The following is a 25,323-nucleotide window of genomic DNA, read 5'->3' as shown; positions in this document are numbered from 1 at the left end:
CCACAATCTGATATTGATAGCCTTCCACTATTCCTGCTCCTCCTCGTCTCCACCTGACCCAGGTAATGACCCCACAATCTGATATTGAATGCCTTCTTCTATCCCTGCTCTTCCTGGTCTCCACCTGACCCAGGTAATGACCCCACAATCTGATATTAATAACCTTCCTCTATTCCTGCTCCTCTTGGTCTCCTCCTGACCCAGGTAACAACCCAACAATCTTATATTGATAGCCTTCCTCTATCCCTGCTCCTCCTGGTCTCCTCCTGACCCAGGTAATGACTCCACAATCTGATATTGATAGCCTTCCACTATTCCTGCTCCTACTGGTCTCCACCTGACCCAGGTAATGACCCCACAATCTGATATTGAATGCCTTCCGCTATCCCTGCTCTTCCTGGTCTCCACCTGACCCAGGTGTCATCCCCACAATCTGATAGTTATAGCCTTCCTCTATCCCTGCTCTTCCTGGTCTCCTCCTGACCCAGGTGTCATCTCGACAATCTAATACTAATAGCATTCCTCTATCGCTGCTCCTCCTGGTCTCCTCCTGACCCAGGTAATGACCCCACAATCTGATATTAATAACCTTCCTCTATTCCTGCTCCTCTTGGTCTCCTCCTGACCCAGGTAACAACCCAACAATCTTATATTGATAGCCTTCCTCTATCCCTGCTCCTCCTGGTCTCCTCCTGACCCCGGTAATGACCCCACAATCTTATCTTGATAGCCTTCTTCTATCCCTGCCCCTCCTGGTCTCCTCCTGAACCAGGTAAAGACCCCACAATCTGATATTAATAGCCTTCTTCTATCCCTGCTCCTCCTGGTCTCTAACTGACCCAGGTAACGACCCCACAATCTGATAGTGATAGCCTTTCTCTATTGCTGCTCTTCCTGGTCTCCTCCTGACCCAGGTATCATCCCCACAATCTGATATTAATAGCATTCCTCTATCCCTGCCCCTCCTGGTCTCCACCTGACTCAGGTAACGACCCCACTATCTGATAGTGATAGCCTTCCTCTATCCCTGCCCCTCTTGGTTTTAACCTGACCCAGGTAATGACCCCACAATCTGATATTAATACCCTTCTTCTATCCCTGATCCTCCAGGTCTCCTCCTGACCCAGGTAATGACCCCACAATCTGATATTGATTTCCTTCCTCTATCCCTGCTCCTCCTGGTCTCCACCTGACCCAGGTAATGACCCAACAATCTGATATTGATAGCCATGCTCTATCCCTGCTCCTCCTTGTCTCCACCTGACTCTGGTAACGACCCCACAATCTGATAGTGATAGCCTTCCTCTATCCCTGCTCCTCCTGGTCTCCTCTTGACCCAGGTAATGACCCCACAATCTGATATTGAAAACCTTCCTCTATTACTGCTCCTCCTGGTCTCCACCTGGCCCAGGGTAATGACTCCACAATCTGATATTGATAGCCTTCCTCTATCCCTTCTCTTCCTGGTCTCCACCTGACCCAGGTAACGACCCCACAATCTGATATTAATAGCCTTCCTCTATCCCTGCTCCTCCTGGTCTCCACCTGACCCAGGTAACGACCCCACAATCTGATATTATTAGCCTTCCTCTATCCCTGCTCTTCCTGGTCTCCTCCTGACCCAGGTATCATCCACACAATCTGATATTAATAGCATTCCTCTATCCCTGCCACTCCTTATCTCCAACTGACTCAGGTAACGACCCCACATTCTGATAGTGATAGCCTTCCTCTATCCCTGACCCTCTTGGTCTTTGCCTGACCCAGGTAATGACCCCACAATCTGATATTAATACCCTTCTTCTATCCCTGCTCTTCCTGGTCTCCACCTGACCCAGGTAATGACCCCACAATCTGATATTGATAGCCTTCCTCTATCCCTGCTCCTCCTTGTCTCCACCTGACTCAGGTAACGACCCCACAATCTGATAGTGATAGCCTTCCTCTATCCCTGCTCCTCCTGGTCTCCTCCTGACCCAGGTAAAGACCCCACAATCTGATATTGAGAGCCTTCCTCTATCGCTGCTCCTCCTGGTCTCCACCTGGCCCCGGGTTATGACTCCACAATCTGATATTAAAAGCATTCCACTATCCCTGCTCCTCCTGGTCTCCTCCTGACCCAGGTATCATCCCCACAATCTGATATTAATAGCCTTACTCTATCCCTGCTCCTCCTAGCCTCCTCCTGACCCAGGTATCATCCCCACAATCTGATAGTGATAGCCTTCCTCTATCCCTGCTCCTCCTGGTCTCCTCCTTACCCTGGTAATGACCCCACAATCTGATATTGAAAACCTTCCTCTATCCCTGATTCTCCTGGTCTCCACCTGACCCAGGTAAAGACCCCACAATCTGATATTAATAGCCTTCCTCTATCCCTGCTCTTCCTGGTCTCCACCTGACCCAGGTAATGACCCCACAATCTGATATTGATAGCCTTCCTCTATCCCTGCTCTTCCTGGTCTCCACCTGACCCAGGTAACGACCCCACAATCTGATATTATTAGCCTTCCTCTATCCCTGCTCTTCCTGGTCTCCTTCTGACCCAGGTATCATCCCCACAATCTGATATTAATAGTATTCCTCTATCCCTGCCACTCCTGATCTCCACCAGACTCAGGTAACGACCCCACATTCTGATAGTGATAGCCTTCCTCTATCCCGGCTCCTCCTGGTCTTTGCCTGACCCAGGTAATGACCCCACAATCTGAAATAAATAGCCTTCTTCTATCCCTGCTCCTCCGGGTCTCCACCTGACCCAGGTAACGACCCCACAATCTGATAGTGATAGCCTTCCTCTATCCCGGCTCCTCCGGGTCTCCACCTGACCCAGGTAACGACCCCACAATCTGATAGTGATAGCCTTCCTCTATCCCGGCTCCTCCTGGTCTTCTCCTTACCCAGGTAATGACCCCACAATCTGATATTGAATGCCTTCCTCTATCCCTGCTCTTCCTGGTCTCCACCTGACCCAGGTAACGACCCCACAATCTGATATTGAGTTCCTTCCTCTATCCCTGCTCCTCCTGGTCTCCTCCTGACCCAGGTAATGACCCCACAATCTGATATTGAGAGCCTTCCTCTATCGCTGCTCCTCCTGGTCTCCACCTGGCCCCGGGTTATGACTCCACAATCTGATATTAAAAGCATTCCACTATCCCTGCTCCTCCTGGTCTCCTCCTGACCCAGGTATTATCCCCACAATCTGATATTAATAGCCTTACTCTATCCCTGCTCCTCCTAGCCTCCTCCTGACCCAGGTATCATCCCCACAATCTGATAGTGATAGCCTTCCTCTATCCCTGCTCCTCCTGGTCTCCTCCTTACCCTGGTAATGACCCCACAATCTGATATTGATAGCCTTCCTCTATCCCTGCTCCTCCTGGTCTCCACCTGACCCAGGTAAAGACCCCACAATCTGATATTAACAGCCTTCCTCTATCCCTGCTCTTCCTGGTCTCCACCTGACCCAGGTAATGACCCCACAATCTGATATTGATAGCCTTCCTCTATCCCTGCTCTTCCTGGTCTCCACCTGACCCAGGTAACGACCCCACAATCTGATATTATTAGCCTTCCTCTATCCCTGCTCTTCCTGGTCTCCTTCTGACCCAGGTATCATCCCCACAATCTGATATTAATAGTATTCCTCTATCCCTGCCACTCCTGATCTCCACCAGACTCAGGTAACGACCCCACATTCTGATAGTGATAGCCTTCCTCTATCCCGGCTCCTCCTGGTCTTTGCCTGACCCAGGTAATGACCCCACAATCTGATATTAATAGCCTTCTTCTATCCCTGCTCCTCCGGGTCTCCACCTGACCCAGGTAACGACCCCACAATCTGATAGTGATAGCCTTCCTCTATCCCGGCTCCTCCTGGTCTTCTCCTTACCCAGGTAATGACCCCACAATCTGATATTGAATGCCTTCCTCTATCCCTGCTCTTTCTTGTCTCCACCTGACCCAGGTAACGACCCCACAATCTGATATTGAGTTCCTTCCTCTATCCCTGCTCCTCCTGGTCTCCTCCTGACCCAGGTAATGACCCCACAATCTGATATTGATAGCCTTCCTCTATCCCTGCTCCTCCTTGTCTAACGACCCCACAATCTGATAGTGATAGCCTTCTTCTATCCCAGCTCATCCTGGTCTCCTCCTGACCCAGGTAATGACCCCACAATCTGATATTGAGAGCCTTCCTCTATCGCTGCTCCTCCTGGTCTCCACCTGGCCCTGGGTAATGACTCCACAATCTGATATTAAAAGCATTCCACTATCCCTGCTCCTCCTGACCCAGGTATCATCCCCACAATCTGATATTGATAGCCTTCCTCTATCCCTGCTCCTCCTGGTCTCCACCTGACCCAGGTAAATACCCCACAATCTGATATTAATAGCCTTCCTCTATCCCTACCCCTCCTGGTCTCCACCTGACCCAGGTAAATACCCCACAATCTGATAATAATAGCCTTCCTCTATCCCTGCCCCTCCTGGTCTCCTCCTGACCGGTGTCATCCCCAAAATCTGATAGTGATAGCCTTCCTCTATCCCTGCTCTTCCTGGTCTCCACCTGACCCAGGTAATGACCCCACAATCTGATATTGATAGCCTTCCTCTATTCCTACTCTTCCTGGTCTCCACCTGACCCAGGTAATGACCCCACAATCTGATAGTGATAGCCTTCCTCTATCCCTGCTCCTCCTGTTCTCCTCCTGACCCAGGTAATGACTCCACAATCTGATATTGATAGCCTTCCACTATTCCTGCTCCTCCTGGTCTCCACCTGACCCAGGTAATGACCCCACAATCTGATATTGAATGCCTTCCTCTATCCCTGCTCTTCCTGTTCTCCACCTGACCCAGGTGTCATCCCCACAATCTGATAGTTATAGCCTTCCTGTATCCCTGCTCTTCCTGGTCTCCTCCTGACCCAGGTGTCATCCCGACAATCTAATACTAATAGCATTCCTCTATCGCTGCTCCTCCTGGTCTCCTCCTGACCCAGGTAATGACCCCACAATCTGATATTAATAACCTTCCTCTATTCCTGCTCCTCCTGGTCTCCTCCTGACCAGTGTCATCCCCACAATCTAATAGTGATAGCCTTCCTCTATCCCTGCTTCTCCTGGTATCCTCCTGACCAAAGTGTCATCCCCACAATCTGATATTAATAGCCTTCTTCTATCCTTGCTCCTCCTGGTCTCCTCCTGACCCAGGTAATGACCCCACAATCTGATATTGATAGCCTTCCTCTATCCCTGCTCCTCCTGTTCTCCTCCTGACCCAGGTAATGACTCCACAATCTGATAGTGATAGCCTTCCTCTATCCCTGCTCCTCCTGGTCTCCTCCTGACCCAGGTAATGACTCCACAATCTGATATTGAGAGCCTACCTCCATCCCTGCTATTCCTGGCCACAATCTGCCCAAGGTGTTGGTCCCACAATCTGATATACATGACCTACCTCCATCGCTGCTATTCTTGGCCACCACCCACCCCAGGTGTCGGCCCCACAATCTCATACCGCCATCCCTGCTGTGCCGCCCAGGATACAGATATTGCCAGGCATAGGGTCATCCCCCTACTATCTTACATTGATGTCCTGCCCATTGACTGGGGATATAACACTACAGCAGTGGTTGGAAATTCATTAGTACAGATGATCCAGATAAACTTTATGTTTTCTGATCTCTTTCTAATCTCGGCTTATAGGCTGTAACCTCACTGGTGTTACAAGCTTTGTGACGGTGCTGGGAATGAGCTACATGGACCTTGACCTGACATTTACAATGAACATTGATGTATCCTATAAGTAATGGGTGTCGAAGGTCACTCTGAGGTGCGGTGAGGTGGAGATGTCTTTCTCAGTTCCGGGAACATTAAGGAAGTGTAAGAAGGTAAGAAAACAGAGGGAAGGGTCTTTGATCTCACTAATACTGGGATCAGATGTCTACAGGGTGATAGGATCCTTCTAAATAATCAAACAATAAGGATCGATCCTGAGTGGAAACATCAAGTCAAGAGCAAGGAAGGAGGAAGAGGAAACTCCCATGAAACCCTGAGAACCCCGGGAGGAGAAGACACCACTGGGGGACCCCTGGGCCAGGACTCGCATTAGACACAGTGAGACCCCACAGCTGTTCCATGTTATGCTTTAGGATCATCTTGGATAACATGTCAGAGCTTGTCACTAGTTCTCTGAGTAGCAGGAATGGATCCAGTAAGGAAATAATGGATGATCCTGATGCCTGATGTTATTGATGATGGAGGGGATGAGTGATTATGAATTGTGCTTGAAGATTGTATGAATGTGCTTCTCTGAAATAACAATTGTGATGAATATGGCCAAGGGGGGGAGGTCTTGTACTACTAGAATCCCCCACCTCCATCTAGCCTCATCCCAATTAGATAACACTCTATCTAGTTAAAGCGTTATCTAACACTTCAGAGGCTGCAGAGGAAGCCTCAGTCGGGGGCCGGGCTTCATTTCCCCAGTGGTGGTGACTCTGAGGCTTCCCTCCAATTTTCAAACAGGAGACAAAGACTCATAAAAACTCTTAGACCAATACGTCGATTAAGGACAGTTATGGAGTTATGGTCCATCTCAGCCCGAGCACCCTTGGGTCCAGAGATATAAATATCTCTGGATAGGACCAGATCAAATGGGTCAGGTTTGGTATCAATGCGATCCAGGTTTCCACCCAGATCCATGAGCCCCCGACCCTACGACCTCCCCTTGAGAAGCTATGACTTCTCTAAGGTTCTGGACATAATAACAGGTAGGAGGGACCCATGACCCCTCCTGGGAGTGGGCAGAGATGTCACTTCACTTGATATAAGCAGATACCTCTGAATGCGCATTTTCTATATCAGGTTCCATTACTGAACTGCTGTTATTTGTAGTGCTACCTTTGCATATTGTACTCTGCTTAACTGTATATATATATATATATATATATATATATATATATATGCTATTGTATATATTGTTTTGTCTAGTGTTCCCGTAAGGCAACTAAATATAAAACTTAACCTGTGTTGCTCTTTTATCTTGATCTACAAACCCCAAACATCCGTGTTTCGGTTATATCTGCTACCGGGTTGATTCCTCGCCCCATATAATCCAGTTACGCACCGGGTTTATAGTAAAGGAGAACTGGTGGCAGCTTATTTGGTTTGATAAGATTTGGTTTCACTGAGGCTGGTGGAAGAGATCTTATAGCCATTCAGGATTGGGATTTATTGTTGTGCCGTATCCGGAGGTTGTGTGGACAACTTTAAATCACTTCCTGCACCTCCCAGAACCCGTGCATTCTGGGAGTGTCTAGAAAGGATAACTAAGTGACCATGAGTATCCTTCAGGGGTCCGAAACGTCACCGTTTCCTTTACAACAATGATGTGACCTTCTCCTATGATATGAAACGCTGCACCCAAGATACCACTGTTGTAAATGTCCTGGTGCTGGGGACCTTGGCACGTTTATTACATTAGGACTCTTCTGTCTAGTGGGGACTAAACATCATTAACATCTGTGTATGAATAGATGAAAGCCCTCCTGATGTGAAGACCTGTTATAGGGTCCCATTGTGGTCCTAAAGGTGCTATCTTGTCTCCAACATCAAATTCACCAAAACAAGTCACTGTGGTTGTCTTTCAGGATATCGAGGTCTCAAGGTGTGATAGGTCGGAATTACTGGAAGACCTCACCTTGGTCTTGAGAAGAAGAAGGAGCTGAGTGATAAAGATCTGACAAGATGGAGGATACAATGCGTCAGAAACTGGACAAGATCAGGGAGATCATGGATAAGGCTAAAGGTTAATTCTACTGATGTCCATGCATTGTTCTGGTCCATCACATCTTGGCACATCTTCACATAGTTATGAGGGTCTCCTCAGTGTTGATTGCAACCATTAGGGTTGTGTGTCTCTGCATCATTGACTCTGTCTTCTTCCTTCTTCTTCCATTGTTATCTGCTTCAGTCTCTTATCTTTTGGACCACTGTATAAGTTATAACAATTCCTTCTTGTTCCACGTTCCATGAGACCAGGATCACCCTGACAAAGTTTTCACTCTCTGCCCCCCAGTTATTATTGTCTTCCTCTATGCTCCACATGGTAGTGGTGCCCGATAGTCCTAGGTCTCAATACGAGCACCAGATCATCATCAAGGGTCACTCAGTAACTTCTCTTCTCTTATTGTCTCTTTGATTTTCAGAGACCACAAAGGACAAGAAACTGGTAAGATTCACTTTTATCAAGAACAATGGAGAAATGTCTCATCTCTGGATTTTGGGCTTCAGGATTCATCCTATTATAGGGGTCCTAGAGTGGGTTCACAGGCTGCAGAATATTTGAGGAAATTGCAGACCATCAGGAGCACCAAAGATAAAATTCATGTAAAATCTCAACATATGGAAACTACAAGCAGCAGACATGAGGCTGCATTAGTCTAAGGTTGGGTTCACACCTTGAATTTGTAAGGGCATGTCAGGAGGATCCAGACACTGCTAATTATAGTGGCCAGACGGAGCCAACAACTATGTCTCGCTCTGCAACTATTTGTCAATGGATGCGCCAAGCATATACATCGGGTGTTTTTCGAACTATATGCTAAGCGTATACATAAAACGTGGTGTGAACTCAACCTTAGACGTACAGTAACAATCCCAATGTTCCTTTTATATCTTATTTCTTTTCAAATCTCAAACTAAGACAATTGATTCTGTCATCTGAGAAGATAAATTATGTCCTTGTATCATCAGGATTATCTCTACGATTAGCTCCTAGGACTGTTTCTGTATCAGCAGAATAAGGGACCTTAAGTGCCAAGTGATGATGACCTCTTCCACCAGCCTGTCCTGTGACCCATGGTAGTTACAGGATGAGTTTATTTCCAGCTCTTTGACTTTGGGTCACAAGGGGAGACCAGCAATCAGAACCCCACAATCCAATAAATGCCCCAAATGTGAAATTGTAGATTAGAAAAACGGGGCATGTATCAGAGCGCTACCAGAACATAGAGCACATTGCCGATTATAATAGTCAGAGCTTTTTATTGATAGTAGAACTATGATTTTCAATGCCGAAACAACGTCTCAGTCAGGCCAAGAATACAAGAGCAGCGCATGAATTGTGACTCAAGTGGTGGGACTGATGAAAACGCTGTTTTGGTTTCTGATACTCATAAACTTTGACTATTGGCACCTCCGGACAACACGCTCCATGTTCTGGAAGTGCTCTAATATGTTCCCCTGTTTTTTTTACCTCCAGTTTCACATATTTTATAGATTTTTCTTTTCCCCAGCCCAGGGCTAGAGCCTGCAATTCTACCAACACGCGGACCACAAGGCTCCATTTCTCTCCCTTTCAGTTTTTCCTCCCGTTTAAGGATTCTCCACACACAAATCTTAGCTTCCTCCCATTTATAGGGGATTGTCTCCCCTTCCACCAACTTAGTATTACTTTACTAACTTTCCTATGAGTATTTTTGTCTAGAAGGTGAGAAGGGTTTTCAGTACGTACAACATTATCATTTAGGTGGAAATAATCAACATGTCAGCCTCACATGGACTGTCTCCATCTGGAGACCTCTACTGGTGCCTACACAGAGTGAGGTTTAGAGGCAATAATCCTGTAACTGTAGCATGGAAGTTGTGCTAGGGGTGACCACCTCTCATGGAATTATATGATATTATCACATAATAGAAGTATAACACCACCAGATCATCAATGAGTCGATGCATCTAGGTCTTGGTGCTGTTGCCCATCCTTGAAAGCGTCTTGAAGGCATCACAGCACTTACCACCAAACCCCTCATTACTCATCGTGCTATTTCTCCGCTGTGTTTATCACAATTTATAATGTTCTGTGCCATTATCAGATGAGTGCAGGGCACAGTGTTGGGATCCTCTCAACCCTGGAAGGAAAAGACATTGACTGGTTACGAAGGATCATTGGTTCCGAATATTTCCAAGGACGGGTGAACACTCTACATGTTGTGAACCTCACACAAATTAAGGCAAAGACCTTGGAGAAGAATCTGGCCGAATTCACCTTCTGCCTCTACGTATCTAATGAACGTGAATGGACTCAGGAAGCCTCAGCGTCTAAGAAGGTCAAATCACTGTCAGCACAAGGTAAGAGGAGGACATTCTCTGGGATCTAACTAGAGCATCAAGTCTTTACCAGAGACCATGTTGCTAGTCCATACTGCTTGATGTTTAGTCATGACATCCAGTCCATTATCAAAGCTGAGCTAGAGGAAGGAAGGGAAGACATGAGCAGTGGTCATTCTAGTAGGAGAGTGAAGAAATTATATATTTGCTTAACTCCTTAAATTCAGATGGAAGTAGCTGGAGCCTAGGTTCAGAAGATCCTCGATCCTCTATCATGATGTATTTCCCAGCACTTTTTCAGAAGTTTTCTCCATTATCCCTGATCTCACGTCCAGAAAGATTTAATCTCCACTGACTCCAATGGAAGAGTTTCGTGAACTCTCCTTGTGTAGTCCCCATTGTGATGACCTTTCCTCTTAATATAATGTTTAGACTTTCATGAGGAACCAATCACCTTCATGTGACCATGCTCAGAGATCCCCAGGAAGGGTGACGCCTGATCTTGGTATCTTCCTGTCTCTCCATCCTTGAGGAACTTTTCTTGGGACTCCATTGATGATCGATAGACAGATGAGAGAATATCCTTACATGTTCCTCTTCTTGACTAAGGCTCCAGTATGGAGCTGAAAGGATTTGTTATTAATAAATCCACCTGATAGATAGGATATAGTAAGATAGATCGGTGACAGATAGATGACCCTCAGGGTGCACAACACACACTGCAAGGTGACAACAAGTGTCAGTCTACCATGAGAATTCAATGACTCGCCTGATTATTACAATATAATAGAATATGAGAAAAATAAAAGACTATAAACCTATTCTCAGGGAAGAAGAACCTGGTCGTGGTCATTCAAGATGTGAACTTCCCAAGTAACGAGAATAAAACTCGGACCTTGGAGAAACATCCGGATGTAAGGAAATATTCCCTGGATCTCTTCCTCTTCAGTAGAATGGAGATGGAGATGGAGATGGACATCCAGAGGAGCTTCTCTAATCCCCCACAGCTGAAGCCGGAGACAGACACCAGAGGTCAGTGCCCGGACCCTCCTCATCTTCTCTCGTCTTCTCCAATATTGAGTTGTGACTCTGTGATCACATGCAGCATCTTCTTCATATCGGCCTCCCTAAAGCATTAGTGCACATGCAAGATCCCATAGATTTGTGCATTTCACAATAGTCGCATGAGGGAAATTATGAATTGCACAACTCTGAGGACTTGTTTAAGTCACTCAACTGTCACAGACCAAATACATAAGGCTGCCACAGACCTGACTGTCAAAGACCTGGATCCTGACTGCCACAGACCAAGCACCTGACTGCCACAGACCAAGCACCTGACTGCCACAGACCAAGCACCTGACTGCCACAGACCAAGCACCTGACTATCACAGACCTGGATCCTGAGTGCCACAGACCAAGCACCTGACTGCCACAGACCAAGCACCTGACTGCCACAGACAAAGCACCTGACTGCCACAAGACCAAGCACTTGACTGCCACAGACCAAGCACTTGACTGCCACAGACCAAGCACCTGACTGCCACAGACCAAGATTTTGACTAGTACAGACCTGGATCCTGACTGCCACAGACCAAGCACCTGACTATCACAGACCAAGCACCTGACTGCCACAGACCAAGCACCTGACTGCCACAGACCAAGCACCTGACTGCCACAGATCACAATCCTGACTGCCACAGACCAAGCACCTGACTGCCACAGACCAAGTACCTGAATGCCACAGACCAAGTACCTGACTGTCACCGACCAAGCACCTGACTTCACAGACCAAGCACCTGACTGCCACAGACCAAGCACTTGACTGACGTAGACCAAGCACTTGACTGCCACAGATCACAATCCTGACTGCCACCGACCAAGCACCTCTGACTGCCACCGACCAAGCACCTCTGACTGCCATAGACCAAGCACCTGACTGCCACAGACCAAGCACCTGACTGCCACAGACCAAGCACCTGACTGCCACAGACCAAGATCCTGACTGCCACAGACCAAGCACCTGACTGCCACAGACCAAGATCCTGACTGCCACAGACCAAGCACCTGACTGCCACAGACCAAGCACCTGACTGCCACAGACCAAGATCCTGACTGCCACAGACCAAGCACCTGACTGCCACAGACCAAGATCCTGACTGCCACAGACCAAGCACCTGACTTCACAGACCAAGCACATGACTGCCACAGACCAAGCACTTGACTGCCACAGACCAAGGACTTGACTGCCACAGACCAAGATCCTGACTGCCACAGACCAAGATCCTGACTTCCACCGACCAAGCACCTGACTGCCACCAACCCAGCACCTGACTGTCACAGAGCAAGCACCTGACTGCCACAGACCAAGATCCTGACTGCCACCGACCAAGCACCTGACTGCCACAGACCAAGCACCTGACTGCCACAGACCAAGCACCTGACTGCCACAGACCAAGCACCTGACTGCCACAGATCACGATCCTGACTGCCACAGACCAAGCACCTGACTGCCACAGACCAAGCAACTGACTGCCACAGACCAAGCACCTGACTGCCACAGACCAAGCACCTTACTGCCACAGACCAAGCACTTGACTGCCACAGACCAAGCACCTGACTGCCACAGACCAAGCACTTGACTGCCACAGACCAAGCACCTGACTGCCACAGACCAAGCACCTGACGGCCACAGACCAAGACCCTGACTGCCACAAGACCAAGCACCTGACTGTCACAGACCAAGCACCTGACTGCCACAGACCAAGATCCTGACTGCCACAGACCAAGCACCTGACTGCCACAGACCAAGCACCTGACTGCCACAGACCAAGCACCTGACTGCCACAGACCAAGCACCTGACTGCCACAGACCAAGTACCTGAATGCCACAGACCAAGTACCTGACTGTAACCGACCAAGCACCTGACTTCACAGACCAAGCACCTGACTGCCACAAACCAAGATCCTGACTGCCACAGATTACGATCCTGACTGCCATAGACCAAGCACTTGACTGCCACAGACCAAGCACTTGACTGCCACAGACCAAGCACCTGACTGCCACAGACCAAGCACCTGACTGCCACAGACCAAGACCCTGACTGCCACAAGACCAAGCACCTGACTGTCACAGACCAAGCACCTGACTGCCACAGACCAAGATCCTGACTGCCACAGACCAAGCACCTGACTGCCACAGACCAAGCACCTGACTGCCACAGACCAAGCACCTGACTGCCACAGACCAAGCACCTTACTGCCACAGACCAAGCACTTGACTGCCACAGACCAAGCACTTGACTGCCACAGACCAAGCACTTGACTGCCACAGACCAAGCACCTGACTGCCACAGACCAAGATCCTGACTTCCACAGACCAAGCACCTGACTGCCACAGACCAAGCACCTGGCTGCCACAGACCAAGCACCTGACTGCCACAGACCAAGCACCTGACTGCCACAGATCACGATCCTGACTGCCATAGACCAAGCACCTGACTGCCACAGATCACGATCTTGACTGCCATAGACCAAGCACCTGACTGCCACAGATCACGATCTTGACTGCCATAGACCAAGCACCTGACTGCCATAGACCAAGCACCTGACTGCCACAGACCAAGCACCTGACTGCCACAGACCAAGCACCTGACTGCCACAGACCAAGCACCTGACTGTCACAGACCAAGCACTTGACTGCCACAGACCAAGCACTTGACTGCCACAGACCAAGCACCTGACTGCCACCGACCAAGCACCTGACTGCCACCGACCAAGCACCTGACTGCCACAGACCAAGCACCTGACTGTCACAGACCAAGCACCTTACTGCCACAGACCAAGCACTTGACTGCCACAGACCAAGCACCTGACTGCCACCGACCAAGCACCTGATTGCCACAGACCAAGCACCTGATTGCCACAGACCAAGCACCTGACTGCCACACACCAAGATCCTGACTGCCACAGACGAAGCACCTGACTGCCACAGACGAAGCACCTGACTGCCACAGACCAAGCACTTGACTGCCACAGACCAAGCACTTGACTGCCACCGACCAAGCACCTGACTGCCACCGACCAAGCACCTGACTGCCACCGACCAAGCACCTGACTGCCACCGACCAAGCACCTGACTGCCACAAACCAAGATCCTGACTGCCACAGATCCTTGTGCCAGTGGCTGTAGTTGTGGTAGCAGTAGCAGCTGTAGTAGTAGTAGTACGAGCAGTAGATGTCCTTGTACTAGTGGCTGTAGTTGTGGTAGCAGTAGTAGCTGTAGTAGTAGCAGTAGTACGAGCAGTAGATGTCCTTTGCTAGTGGCTGTAGTTGTAGTAGCAGTAGTAGTTGTAGTAGTAGTAGTAGTACGAGCAGTAGATATCCTTGTACTAGTGGCTGTAGTTGTGGTAGCAGTAGCAGCTGTAGTAGTAGCAGTAGTACGTGCAGTAGATGTCCTTGTGCTAGTGGCTGTAGTTGTGGTAGCAGTAGCAGCTGTTGTAGTAGTAGTACGAGCAGTAGATGTCCTTGTGCTAGTGGCTGTAGTTGTAGTAGCAGTAGCAGCTGTAGTAGTAGCAGTAGTACGAGCAGTAGATGTTCTTGAACTAGTGGCTGTAGTTGTGGTAGCAGTAGCAGCTGTAGTAGTAGCAGTAGCACGATGAGTAGATGTCCTTGTTAGAGATGAGCGAACATACTCGTTCGAGCATTAGCGTACTCGAAACTGCTCGTTGCTCGGACGAATACTTTGCCCGCTCGAGAAAATGGCAGCTCCCGCCGTTTTGCTTTTTGGCGGCCAGAAACAGAGCCAATCACAAGCCAGGAGACTCTGCACTCCACCCAGCATGACGTGGTACCCTTACACGTCGATAGCAGTGGTTGGCTGGCCAGATCAGGTGACCCTGGGATAGACTAGCCGCTGCCCGCGCTGCTCGGATCATTCTGTGTCTGGATGCCGCTAGGGAGAGAGCTGCTGCTGGTCAGGGAAAGCGTTAGGCTGTTCTATTAGCTTACTGTTAGGCAGGAGTGATTCTCAAAGAACCCAACAGCCCTTCTTAGGGCTACAATAACGTTGTACTTTTTTTTTTTTATTTGCTTGTGGCTGGGCTTGCTGGCACTAGTAGTGCAGCTAGTACCATATTGTGAGGAATTTGCAGGGGGACTTGCTACCGTTGTGTTTAGCTCTTAGTGACACACATATCCACCTCAAACACCAAAGTGGGAAAATTTATTAGGGGTTTGATTTCAATTAGGCACAGTCTGCCATTTACTTTTTACTTTACGTTTATTTTTTTCATAACTCAGCATCATCTCATCTGGCATAGTAGTGTGCTTTCATACTTGGCTAGAAAATAGCCATAGGAGAATCCAAACGGCTTACTTACGCCTACAGTAGCGTTATATATATTTGATTTCTGGTTGATCTGCTGGTGGCTGTACTTGCTGCAGTGCATCTACTATCATATTGTGAGCAATTTGTAGTGAGACTTGCGACCGCTGTGTTTAGCGCTTAGTGAGGCACATATCCATCGCAAAGACCGAAGTGGGAAAATTTATTAGGGGTTGGATTTCAATTAGGCACAGTCTGCCATTTCCTTTTTTATTTTACGTTTATTTTTTTAATAACTCAGCGTCATCTCATCTGGCATAGCAGTGTGCTTTCATACTTGGCTAGAAAATAGCCATAGCAATAGGATAGCATCGTTTGGTTTTAAAAACTAAAAAACACAAAAAAAAACTAAAAAACACAAAAAAAAGTAAAAAAAAAATTAAAGTTATAACTTTCATTTTCAAAATGTTTAACCCGAGGGCTAGGGGTAGAGGACGAGGGCGGGGACGTGGGCGTCCAACTACTGCAGGAATCAGAGGCCGTGGTCCTGGGCGGGGTGAGACACCACCTGCTGATGAGGGAGCAGGGGAACGCCGCAGAGCTACACTCCCTAGGTTCATGTCTGAAGTTACTGGGACTCGTGGTAGAGCACTGTTGAGGCCAGAACAGTGCGAACAGGTGATGTCGTGGATTGCCGACAATGCTTCGAGCAATTTGTCCACCAGTCAGTCTTCCACGCAGTCCACCCATGTCACCGAAATCGCACGTGTCAGACAACATCATCCGTGCCCTGACCAACGCCGTTTCTGACAAGGTCCACCTGACCACAGACACGTGGACGAGTGCTGCCGGGCAGGGCCACTATATATCGCTGACGGCACATTGGGTTAACTTGGTGGAGGCTGGGACCGAGTCTGACCCTGCGGCTGGTCATATACTGCCGACGCCAAGGATTGCGGGGCCTACCTCGGTCCAGGTGTTTCAGGCCTACTATGCCTCCTCCTCCTCCCACCCCTCCTCCACCTCCTCCTCCGAACTACCATCCGTGGGCATGGCGCCATCAGTCGGTAGCTCTAGGCACAGCAGCAGTGCCGTCGCTAAGCGACAGCAGGCGGTGCTCAAACTGCTGAGCCTAGGCGATAAAAGGCACACCGCCCAAGAACTATTACAGGGCATCACGGCGCAGACTGATCTGTGGCTGGCACCGCTGAACCTGAAGCCAGGCATGGTTGTGTGTGACAACGGCCGTAACCTGGTGGCGGCTCTGCAACTCGGCAGACTGACACATGTGCCATGCCTGGCCCATGTGTTAAATCTGATAGTTCAGCGTTTCCTCAAGACATACCCCAATCTGTCTGATTTGCTCACGAAGGTGCGCCGCATCTGTGCGCATTTCAGTAAGTCCAGCACAGATGCTGCCACTCTCAGGGCAGCGCAGCGCCGCCTCCAACTGCCCGCTCACCGACTGTTGTGCGACGTGCCCACGAGGTGGAATTCAACACTGACCATGTTATCCAGAGTTTACCAGCAGCGCAGAGCGATTGTAGACTGCCAGATGTCAACTTCCACCAGAACTGGTAGTCAGGTCAGTCAGCTTCCTCAAGTCTACAATGAGGAGTGGACGTGGATGTCTGATATCTGTCAGGTGCTGAGTAACTTTGAGGAGTCAACACAGATGGTCAGTGGCGATGCCGCCATCATCAGCCTCACCATCCCGCTGCTTGGCCTGTTGAAAAAATCTCTGATCAGCATGAAGTCGGAAGCTTTGCGCTCGTCACAAGAGACGGGGGAAGAAGATTCCCTTGTTGATAGCCAAAGCACCCTTAGGTCTGTTTCTCAGCGCATATCGGAGGAGGTGGAGGTGGAGGAGGATGAGGAGGAAGAGGAGGAGAATGTTGGCGAGACACAAGAGGGGACCATTGTTCAGTCCTTCACTGTTCAGCGTGTATGGGCAGAAGAAGAGGAGTTGGAGGAGTTGGAGGAGGAGGAAATGGACAGTCAGGCCAGTGAGGGGAGTGAATTCTTACGCGTTGGTACTCTGGCGCATATGGCAGATTTCATGCTAGGCTGCCTATCCAGTGACCCTCGCGTTCAAAGAATTTATTCCAGCACCGATTACTGGGTGTTCACTCTCCTGGACCCACGGTACAAGCAAAATCTTTCCACTCTCATCCCTGGAGAGGAAAAGAGTGTGAGAATGCATGAATAACAGCAGGCCCTGGTGCACAAGCTGAAACAGTATTTCCCTTCTGACAGCGCTAGCGGCAGAGTGCGTAGTTCTGCGGGACAAGTAGCGAGGGAGAGTAGGCGAGCAGGCAGCTTGTCCAGCACTGGCAAGGGTACGCTTTACAAGGCTTTTGCCAGCTTTATGTCACCCCAGCAAGACACTGTCACCTGTCCCCAGTCTCGGCAGAGTAGGGCTGATCTTTACAGAAAGATGGTGAGGGAGTACGTAGCTGACCATACCATCGTCCTAAATGATCACACAGCTCCCTACAACTACTGGGTTTCAAAGCTGGACATGTGGCACGAACTGGCGCTGTACGCCTTGGAGGTTCTTGCCTGCCCTGCCGCTAGCGTCTTGTCCGAGCGGGTTTTCAGTGCAGCTGGTGGCATCATCACCGATAAGCGTACACGCCTGTCGACTGACAGCGCTGACAGGCTGACGCTTATCAAGATGAATAAAGCCTGGATTTCTCATAATTTTCAATCTCCACCAGGTGAAGGAAGCTCAACCTGAATAATTTATCCACTCCTCCTCCTCCTCATTTTCCTCCTTCTCCTCCTCTTTGTACAGTAAAGCAGAGGAAACTGGCTATTTTTTGACAGGGCCCACTGGCTCTAGCTATAGTACTTTATGCATTTAATTTTTCTGGAGGGCCACCGACCCGGTCCTCTGTTTTAAACAATTTTTGGGAGTGCCACATACAGGCACTCAATCTATTCCATTTTTCTGGAGGGCCACCTACCTGCTCCTCTGGTTTGAAAACTTTTTTGGACTGCCACATACAGGCACTCAATCTATTCCATTTTTCTGGAGGGCCACCTACCTGCTCCTCCGGTTTGAAAACTTTTTTGGACTGCCACATACAGGCACTCAATCTATTCCATTTTTCTGGAGGGCCACCTACCTGCTCCTCTGGTTTGAAAACTTTTTGGGACTGCCACATACAGGCACTCAATCTATTCCATTTTTCTGGAGGGCCACCTACCTGCTCCTCTGGTTTGAAAACTTTTTGGGACTGCCACATACAGGCACTCAATCTATTCCATTTTTCTGGAGGGCCACCTACCTGCTCCTCTGGTTTGAAAACTTTTTGGGACTGCCACATACAGGCACTCAATCTATTTCATTTTTCTGGAGGGCCACCTACCTGCTCCTCTGGTTTGAAAACTTTTTTGGACTGCCACATACAGGCACTATCCAAATTAAATTGTCTCCATAGCAGCCTCCACACGTTGTCTCCATTGCTACCTCCAAAAGTCGTCCATATAGCTGCCTCCATACATCGTCCCTTTATCAAACGAGGTGTGTCAGGCAGAAATTTGGGTTGTTTTCATGGATTCCACATCAAAGTTGTTAACTTTGTCGCCACCCAGCTGTGTTATCCACAAAATATACTGGCAAACTTTTATCATTTACCAATATTATTTCAGCGCTTCTTGCGCTTCTGTTTACATTCCCCTCACCCGCCATATCCTAAACTTATAAGAACGCTACTACACTTGATCTTATACAAAAGGTTCTTAGAAGTGCTGTTTGGGGAGTAGCCTAGAGACACGGGCTTGGATTGGCGAAAGCTCGCCTGGCAGCGGAGCGCCAGCTCCATGCCAAGATCCAACTAACATAGTTTTAACTGCAGCACCTTTAATCTACTACTAGTTCACTGCCTCCATACATGGTCCCCTTATCAAACGAGCTTTGTCAGGCAGAATTTTGGGTTGTTTTCATGGCTTCCACAACAAACTTGTTAACTTTGTCGCCACCCTGCTGTGTTATCCACAAAATATACTGGCAAACTTTTATCATTTACCAATATTATTTCAGCGCTTCTTGCGCATCTGTTTACATTCCCCTCACCCGCCATATCCCAAACTTATAAGAACGCTACTGCACTTAACTTGGTGCACGCTGGGACCGAGTCTGACCCTGGGGCTGGTGATATACTGCCGACGCAGAGGATTGCGGGGCCTACCTCGGTCCAGGTCTCAAAGGCCTACTATACCTCCTCCTCCTCCCACCCCTCCTCCACCTCCTCCTCCTCCGAATTACCATCCGTGGCCATGGCGCCATCAGTCGGTAGCTCTAGGCACAGCAGCAGTGCCGTCGCTAAGCGACAGCAGGCGGTGCTCAAACTGCTGAGCCTAGCCGATAAAAGGCACACCGCCCAAGAGCTATTACAGGGCATTCCACATCAAACTTGTTAACTTTGTCGCCACCCTGCTGTGTAATCCACAAAAGATACTGGCAAACTTTTTTCATTTACGGATATTATTTCAGCGCTTCTTGCGCATCTGTTTACATTCCCCTCACCCGCCATATCCCAAACTTATAAGAACGCTACTACACTTGATCTTATACAAAAGGTTCTTAGAAGTGCTGTTTGGGGAGTAGCCTAGAGACAGGGGCTTGGATTGGCGAAAGCTCGCCTGGAAGCGGAGCGCCAGCTCCATCCCAAGATCCAACTAACATAGTTTTAAGTGCAGCACCTTTAATCTACTACTAGTTCACTGCCTCCATACATGGTCCCCTTATCAAACGAGCTGTGTCAGGCAGAATTTTGGGTTGTTTTCATGGCTTCCATGTTAACTTTGTCGCCACCCTGCTGTGTAATCCACAAAATATACTGGCAAACTTTTATCATGTACCGATATTATTTGAGCGCTTCTTGCTCACCTCCTTTGGTTCCTCTCTGCCACCCATTGGTTTGAAGCCTGAGTCCATTTAGGGTATGTCGCCATGCCACTCTCTAGCCTGCCGCTGCTGCCGCTGCCTCTGCATGAAGTCCCCTATAGTGTCAGGGTCAATTATTGGATGTTTTAGATGCTATCTAGCTTCATTCTGTCACTCTGTCATGGCCATGCTGTTGCCCATAATTTTGGCATAATGGTGCGATTAAGCAGCCTCAGAGGCATCCATGCATGCTGCCCCTGCTGTTTCCTGTCCATTTCCGTGGTGTTTCCATCCTTTTCTGAGGTTCCCAGGTGTTTGGCCAAGCTTCCCTGTGCAGAGCCTTGGTCCCCTTGAAAAATGCTCGAGTCTCCCATTGACTTCAATGGGGCTCGTTATTCGAGACGAGCACTCGAGCATCGGGAAAAGTTCGTCTCGAATAACGAGTACCCGAGCATTTTAGTGCTCGCTCATCTCTAGTCCGAGTGCTAGTGGCTGCAATTGTGGTAGCAGTAGCAGCTGTAGTAGTAGTAGTACGAGCAGTAGATGTTCTTGTACTAGTGGCTGTAGTTGTGGTAGCAGTAGTAGCTGTAGTAGTAGTAGTACGAGCAGTAGATGTCCTTGGGCTAGTGGCTGTAGTTGTGGTAGCAGTAGCAGCTGTAGTAGTAGTACGAGCAGTAGATGTTCTTGTACTAGTGGCTGTAGTTGTGGTAGCAGTAGTAGCTGTAGTAGTAGTAGTACGAGCAGTAGATGTCCTTGGGCTAGTGGCTGTAGTTGTGGTAGCAGTAGCAGCTGTAGTAGTAGTAGTAGTAGTTTTCTATGCACTTCCATTGAATTCTTTTAATCATATTTCTTTTACTCCACAGGTTCTCAGGCTGTAATTTCCCCACAGGTGAGATACTCTGTATATAGTTCAGCTCCGTTCCCTGGCTTGTAGGATGTGCTCCATGTGACTTACACAAGTGACACTTCTCAGTCCACACTCACTACCTCCACGCTCTCTCCACTAGTCCTGGGGCCTGATGTGCAGTAATATAACAGCAGATGGTTGGGTCTGATCATTGTATGAACAAGTCTAACTGCTTCCAATTATAATCCCAATCAAGGTTGTGACTGGACACAAAGTTGGGATTTTCTCCAGATCGGCAGAGAGAGATTTCTCCTGGTTGATGACTCTCTTGATGTCCGAGCCCTTCAGAGACCACATTCTATCGGTCCGGCCATGTTATATCTCCAACAATGGCTACCAGAAGCTGAATGAGGACTTGTCCCTCTGCACATTCGGGATCCTCTATCATACGAAGACCAAGGGAAGAGTCAACATCACCGATGTGACGGACGGTCTGTACGATCTGGAAATACAACAGATGTCTATGAGGCTTGGTAAGAACCGTCTATAGGAAAGGACCGCTCAAAGCTGCCCCAAAGATGTAACACTGTACAGGAAGCTGCCCCAAAGATGTAACACTGTACAGGAAACTGCCCCAAAGATGTAACACTGTACAGGAAGCTGCCCCAAAGATGTAACACTGTACAGGAAGCTGCCCCAAAGATGTAACACTGTACAGGAAGCTGCCCCAAAGATCTGTACTATGATGTAACACTGTACAGGAAGCTGCCCCAATGATCTGTACTATGATGTAACACTGTACAGGAAGCTACCCCAATGATCTGTACTATGATGTAACACTGTACAGGAAGCTACCCCAATGATCTGTACTATGATGTAACACTGTACAGGAAGCTACCCCAATGATCTGTACTATGATGTAACACTGTACAGGAAGCTACCCCAATGATCTGTACTATGATGTAACACTGTACAGGAAGCTGCCCCAATGATCTGTACTATGATGTAACACTGTACAGGAAGCTGCCCCAATGATCTGTACTATGATGTAACACTGTACAGGAAGCTACCCCAATGATCTGTACTATGATGTAACACTGTACAGGAAGCTGCCCCAATGATCTGTACTATGATGTAACACTGTACAGGAAGCTGCCCCAATGATCTGTACTATGATGTAACACTGTACAGGAAGCTGCCCCAATGATCTGTACTATGATGTAACACTGTACAGGAAGCTACCCCAATGATCTGTACTATGATGTAACACTGTACAGGAAGCTACCCCAATGATCTGTACTATGATGTAACACTGTACAGGAAGCTGCCCCAATGATCTGTACTATGATGTAACACTGTACAGGAAGCTACCCCAATGATCTGTACTATGATGTAACACTGTACAGGAAGCTGCCCCAATGATCTGTACTATGATGTAACACTGTACAGGAAGCTACCCCAATGATCTGTACTATGATGTAACACTGTACAGGAAGCTACCCCAATGATCTGTACTATGATGTAACACTGTACAGGAAGCTACCCCAATGATCTGTACTATGATGTAACACTGTACAGGAAGCTACCCCAATGATCTGTACTATGATGTAACACTGTACAGGCAGCTGCCCCAATGATCTGTACTATGATGTAACACTGTACAGGAAGCTGCCCCAATGATCTGTACTATGATGTAACACTGTACAGGAAGCTGTCCCAATGATCTGTACTATGATGTAACACTGTACAGGAAGCTGCCCCAATGATCTGTACTATGATGTAACACTGTACAGGAAGCTGCCCCAATGATCTGTACTATGACCTAACAGCACTCAGCGGCATCTGTCAAGATTCAGTAATGCCCACTATACATATTTATGATTAGATATAGATTTAGGTTTAAATTTAGCACAAGGATTGGATTTACAATTTGATGAGGGGTTGGGATTTAGGTTTAGATTAGGCTAATAGAAAAGGCAAGTCTTAGGTCCAGACTAGCTGTAGAATAAGGATTAGTGTTAGGTTTAGGATACGTCATATCATGGTAGGGCCCAGATATGATGATCTGCATCCAAATAACATATGTAACAAAAGAGAAAGAAAGACAAATGCATATATACAAAATCAGACAAATTTCATTTTTATTCTTCAATGTATAGACAAACATATAATTTAAAACACCATTAAAAAAGTCCCAACTTGGACATACATGAATAACAAGAACAGGCAGAGGTATGGGGCATGTAAGTGAATGTAGCAATAGTAGAGCAGCAGATATGTGCGTTATTATGGAGACCACAGCAGAATATATAAAGTAGAATGCAAATGACCATGTGAACTACGGTCTAGAATGAAGTAGTACCAGCCGCTTGGTCTCTAGGAGGTCTATGTGGCCAGAATCAAACTTGCCACCAATTACATAAGGCACAATCTGAATACATCATGAACAGATATACAACAAATTTTTAGTCCCAACCTGTGTCTGGAGAGGAGAAACCCGACGCGTATCGCCTATCAAGTAGGCTTCATCAGGAGTGGATGACTGCTGGGGGAGGACTGCCCTTTATACCCGTTGCTGCTTAGTGTTTGGTTCCGGTCCGAATTATGGCGCATGCGCAATGCATTATTTCTCGTCTGCCGGAAGTACGTCATCCAGCATGATTCACCTGGTCTGTGGAACGCAACTTGCGTCTCACCGGACCAGAGATGGAACGGCGCATGCGCGCCACTGACCAATGGCGCTTCGAGGCACCTGGGAAGTACGGTAAGTAGAGCACAAGACAAAAATTTAGAATGGTAGGTTATATCGGCGCAATATTTCAGTATAGTGCAAAATGAGTACAGTGTGGGTCCTATAAATAGTACAAGTCCCTACAATAATATGATACAGCCCTGCAGTATGTGACTACAAAAATCATATGGTGCCAGAGGTAGGCAGGTATTGCATAATCAATACTCCACCTAAAAGGCGGAGTTAGATATCATATCATGGAGTAATCATTCCATTGTGTCGAAATAAATAAATAAATAAACAAGATAATTATTTATATAGACTAAACAATATGCTGCTCATAACAAAAGATGTAGAAAAAAGAGTTAAATTGGTTCGGCGCAATATTAAAGAGGATTGGTTCAGCGCAATAACAAAGTACGATATTATCATGCTGTGAGTAGCAAGCAAGAGATATTAAATATTTCACAGGCGATTTACATGGTTGGATTTGCCAAGGGTACCATATAGATGACAAAAGAAAAAAAGGGAAAGAGTTTATGATTGCTTGGATGTAAAATCAATGCATATTGCGCGTAAAACATGCATATTTAATATAGTTAGCAATGCTAAAGTCGTGCACGTAAGAACGACATCGACCGAAACACTCATATAATTGGGTATTATACCCAGCGCAAGGACATGATGGTATAGGTAGATGGCATGATGGGTGGAAATCCCGTAGTGCCAATAGTAGACAAAGGACCGTGCTGTGAACTGAAATATATATGGTGCCATCAAAAGGCCATAAAATGATGAATTGAATCGACAAAATATTGTGACCGCATAAGAGAATGGGAGGAGGTTGTCGTTTAAGGTATCACAAAAAAGGTTTATAAAATTTAGCATATCTCAGGTGCTATACAAATGTTCAATACAATACAAAGTCAAAATTTCATGAAGCTTGTGACATACATATTAAAACTGTGCATATTAAATAAAACAAGATTTTAGGACAAGTGCTCATATAATAAAGTGATATGTGCTAAAAGGTTCAAATATCTTAAAGTGCTATGCCATTCACCAGAGGTCATGCTGCACGGTTCATGCTGAAAGCATTGGTATAATTATATTGTACCAAGTGACAATTGTCATAATGCTACGATGCAATTCAGGATGTAAAGGTGCAGCCATGACTTAAAGTGACTAGTGCTGGTATCCTCGAGGTAAGACAGCTAAGTGTCTTATAAATTAGAAACATGATTCCAAGAATAAATGCGGTTGCAATATCTAACTGTCAGGTGCGTGGAAACAGCGCTGGGCAAAGAAGAAAGGGGCAGTCCTCCCCCTAAAGGGTTAGTATTAATACCATGAATAAGCAAAGTTATAACTGAACAAGGGGGTAAATATATGAAGAAAAGAGGGGGG

The 25,323-nt window shown here is 47.5% G+C and overlaps 1 protein-coding gene across 3 annotated transcripts in view; it reads left to right on the top strand.

Annotated features, from left to right (window-relative positions):
• The window catches only part of LOC140076257 (uncharacterized), a 53,698-nt gene that overhangs the window by 10,317 nt on the left and 18,058 nt on the right, over positions 1–25,323 (top strand). The window contains exons 1-7 of one of the 3 annotated variants that reach the window (XM_072122795.1): positions 5,709–5,899; positions 7,661–7,818; positions 8,219–8,241; positions 9,884–10,139; positions 10,947–11,150; positions 21,202–21,227; positions 21,442–21,718. In XM_072122795.1, coding sequence (XP_071978896.1) covers positions 7,758–7,818; positions 8,219–8,241; positions 9,884–10,139; positions 10,947–11,150; positions 21,202–21,227; positions 21,442–21,718 — 847 coding nt within the window. In that variant the 5' untranslated portion in view covers positions 5,709–5,899; positions 7,661–7,757. Of the gene's footprint in view, positions 1–5,708; positions 5,900–6,002; positions 6,126–7,660; positions 7,819–8,218; positions 8,242–9,883; positions 10,140–10,946; positions 11,151–21,201; positions 21,228–21,441; positions 21,719–25,323 lie in introns of those variants that run through there. The other 2 variants (XM_072122797.1, XM_072122796.1) reach the window with 2 other exon arrangements.

Source organism: Engystomops pustulosus, chromosome 8 (assembly GCF_040894005.1).
Source record: "Engystomops pustulosus chromosome 8, aEngPut4.maternal, whole genome shotgun sequence".
NCBI classification, from domain to species: Eukaryota; Metazoa; Chordata; class Amphibia; order Anura; family Leptodactylidae; genus Engystomops; species Engystomops pustulosus.
Note: the sequence above shows the minus strand (reverse complement) of the source record. Positions and strands in the feature narration are given on the sequence as shown.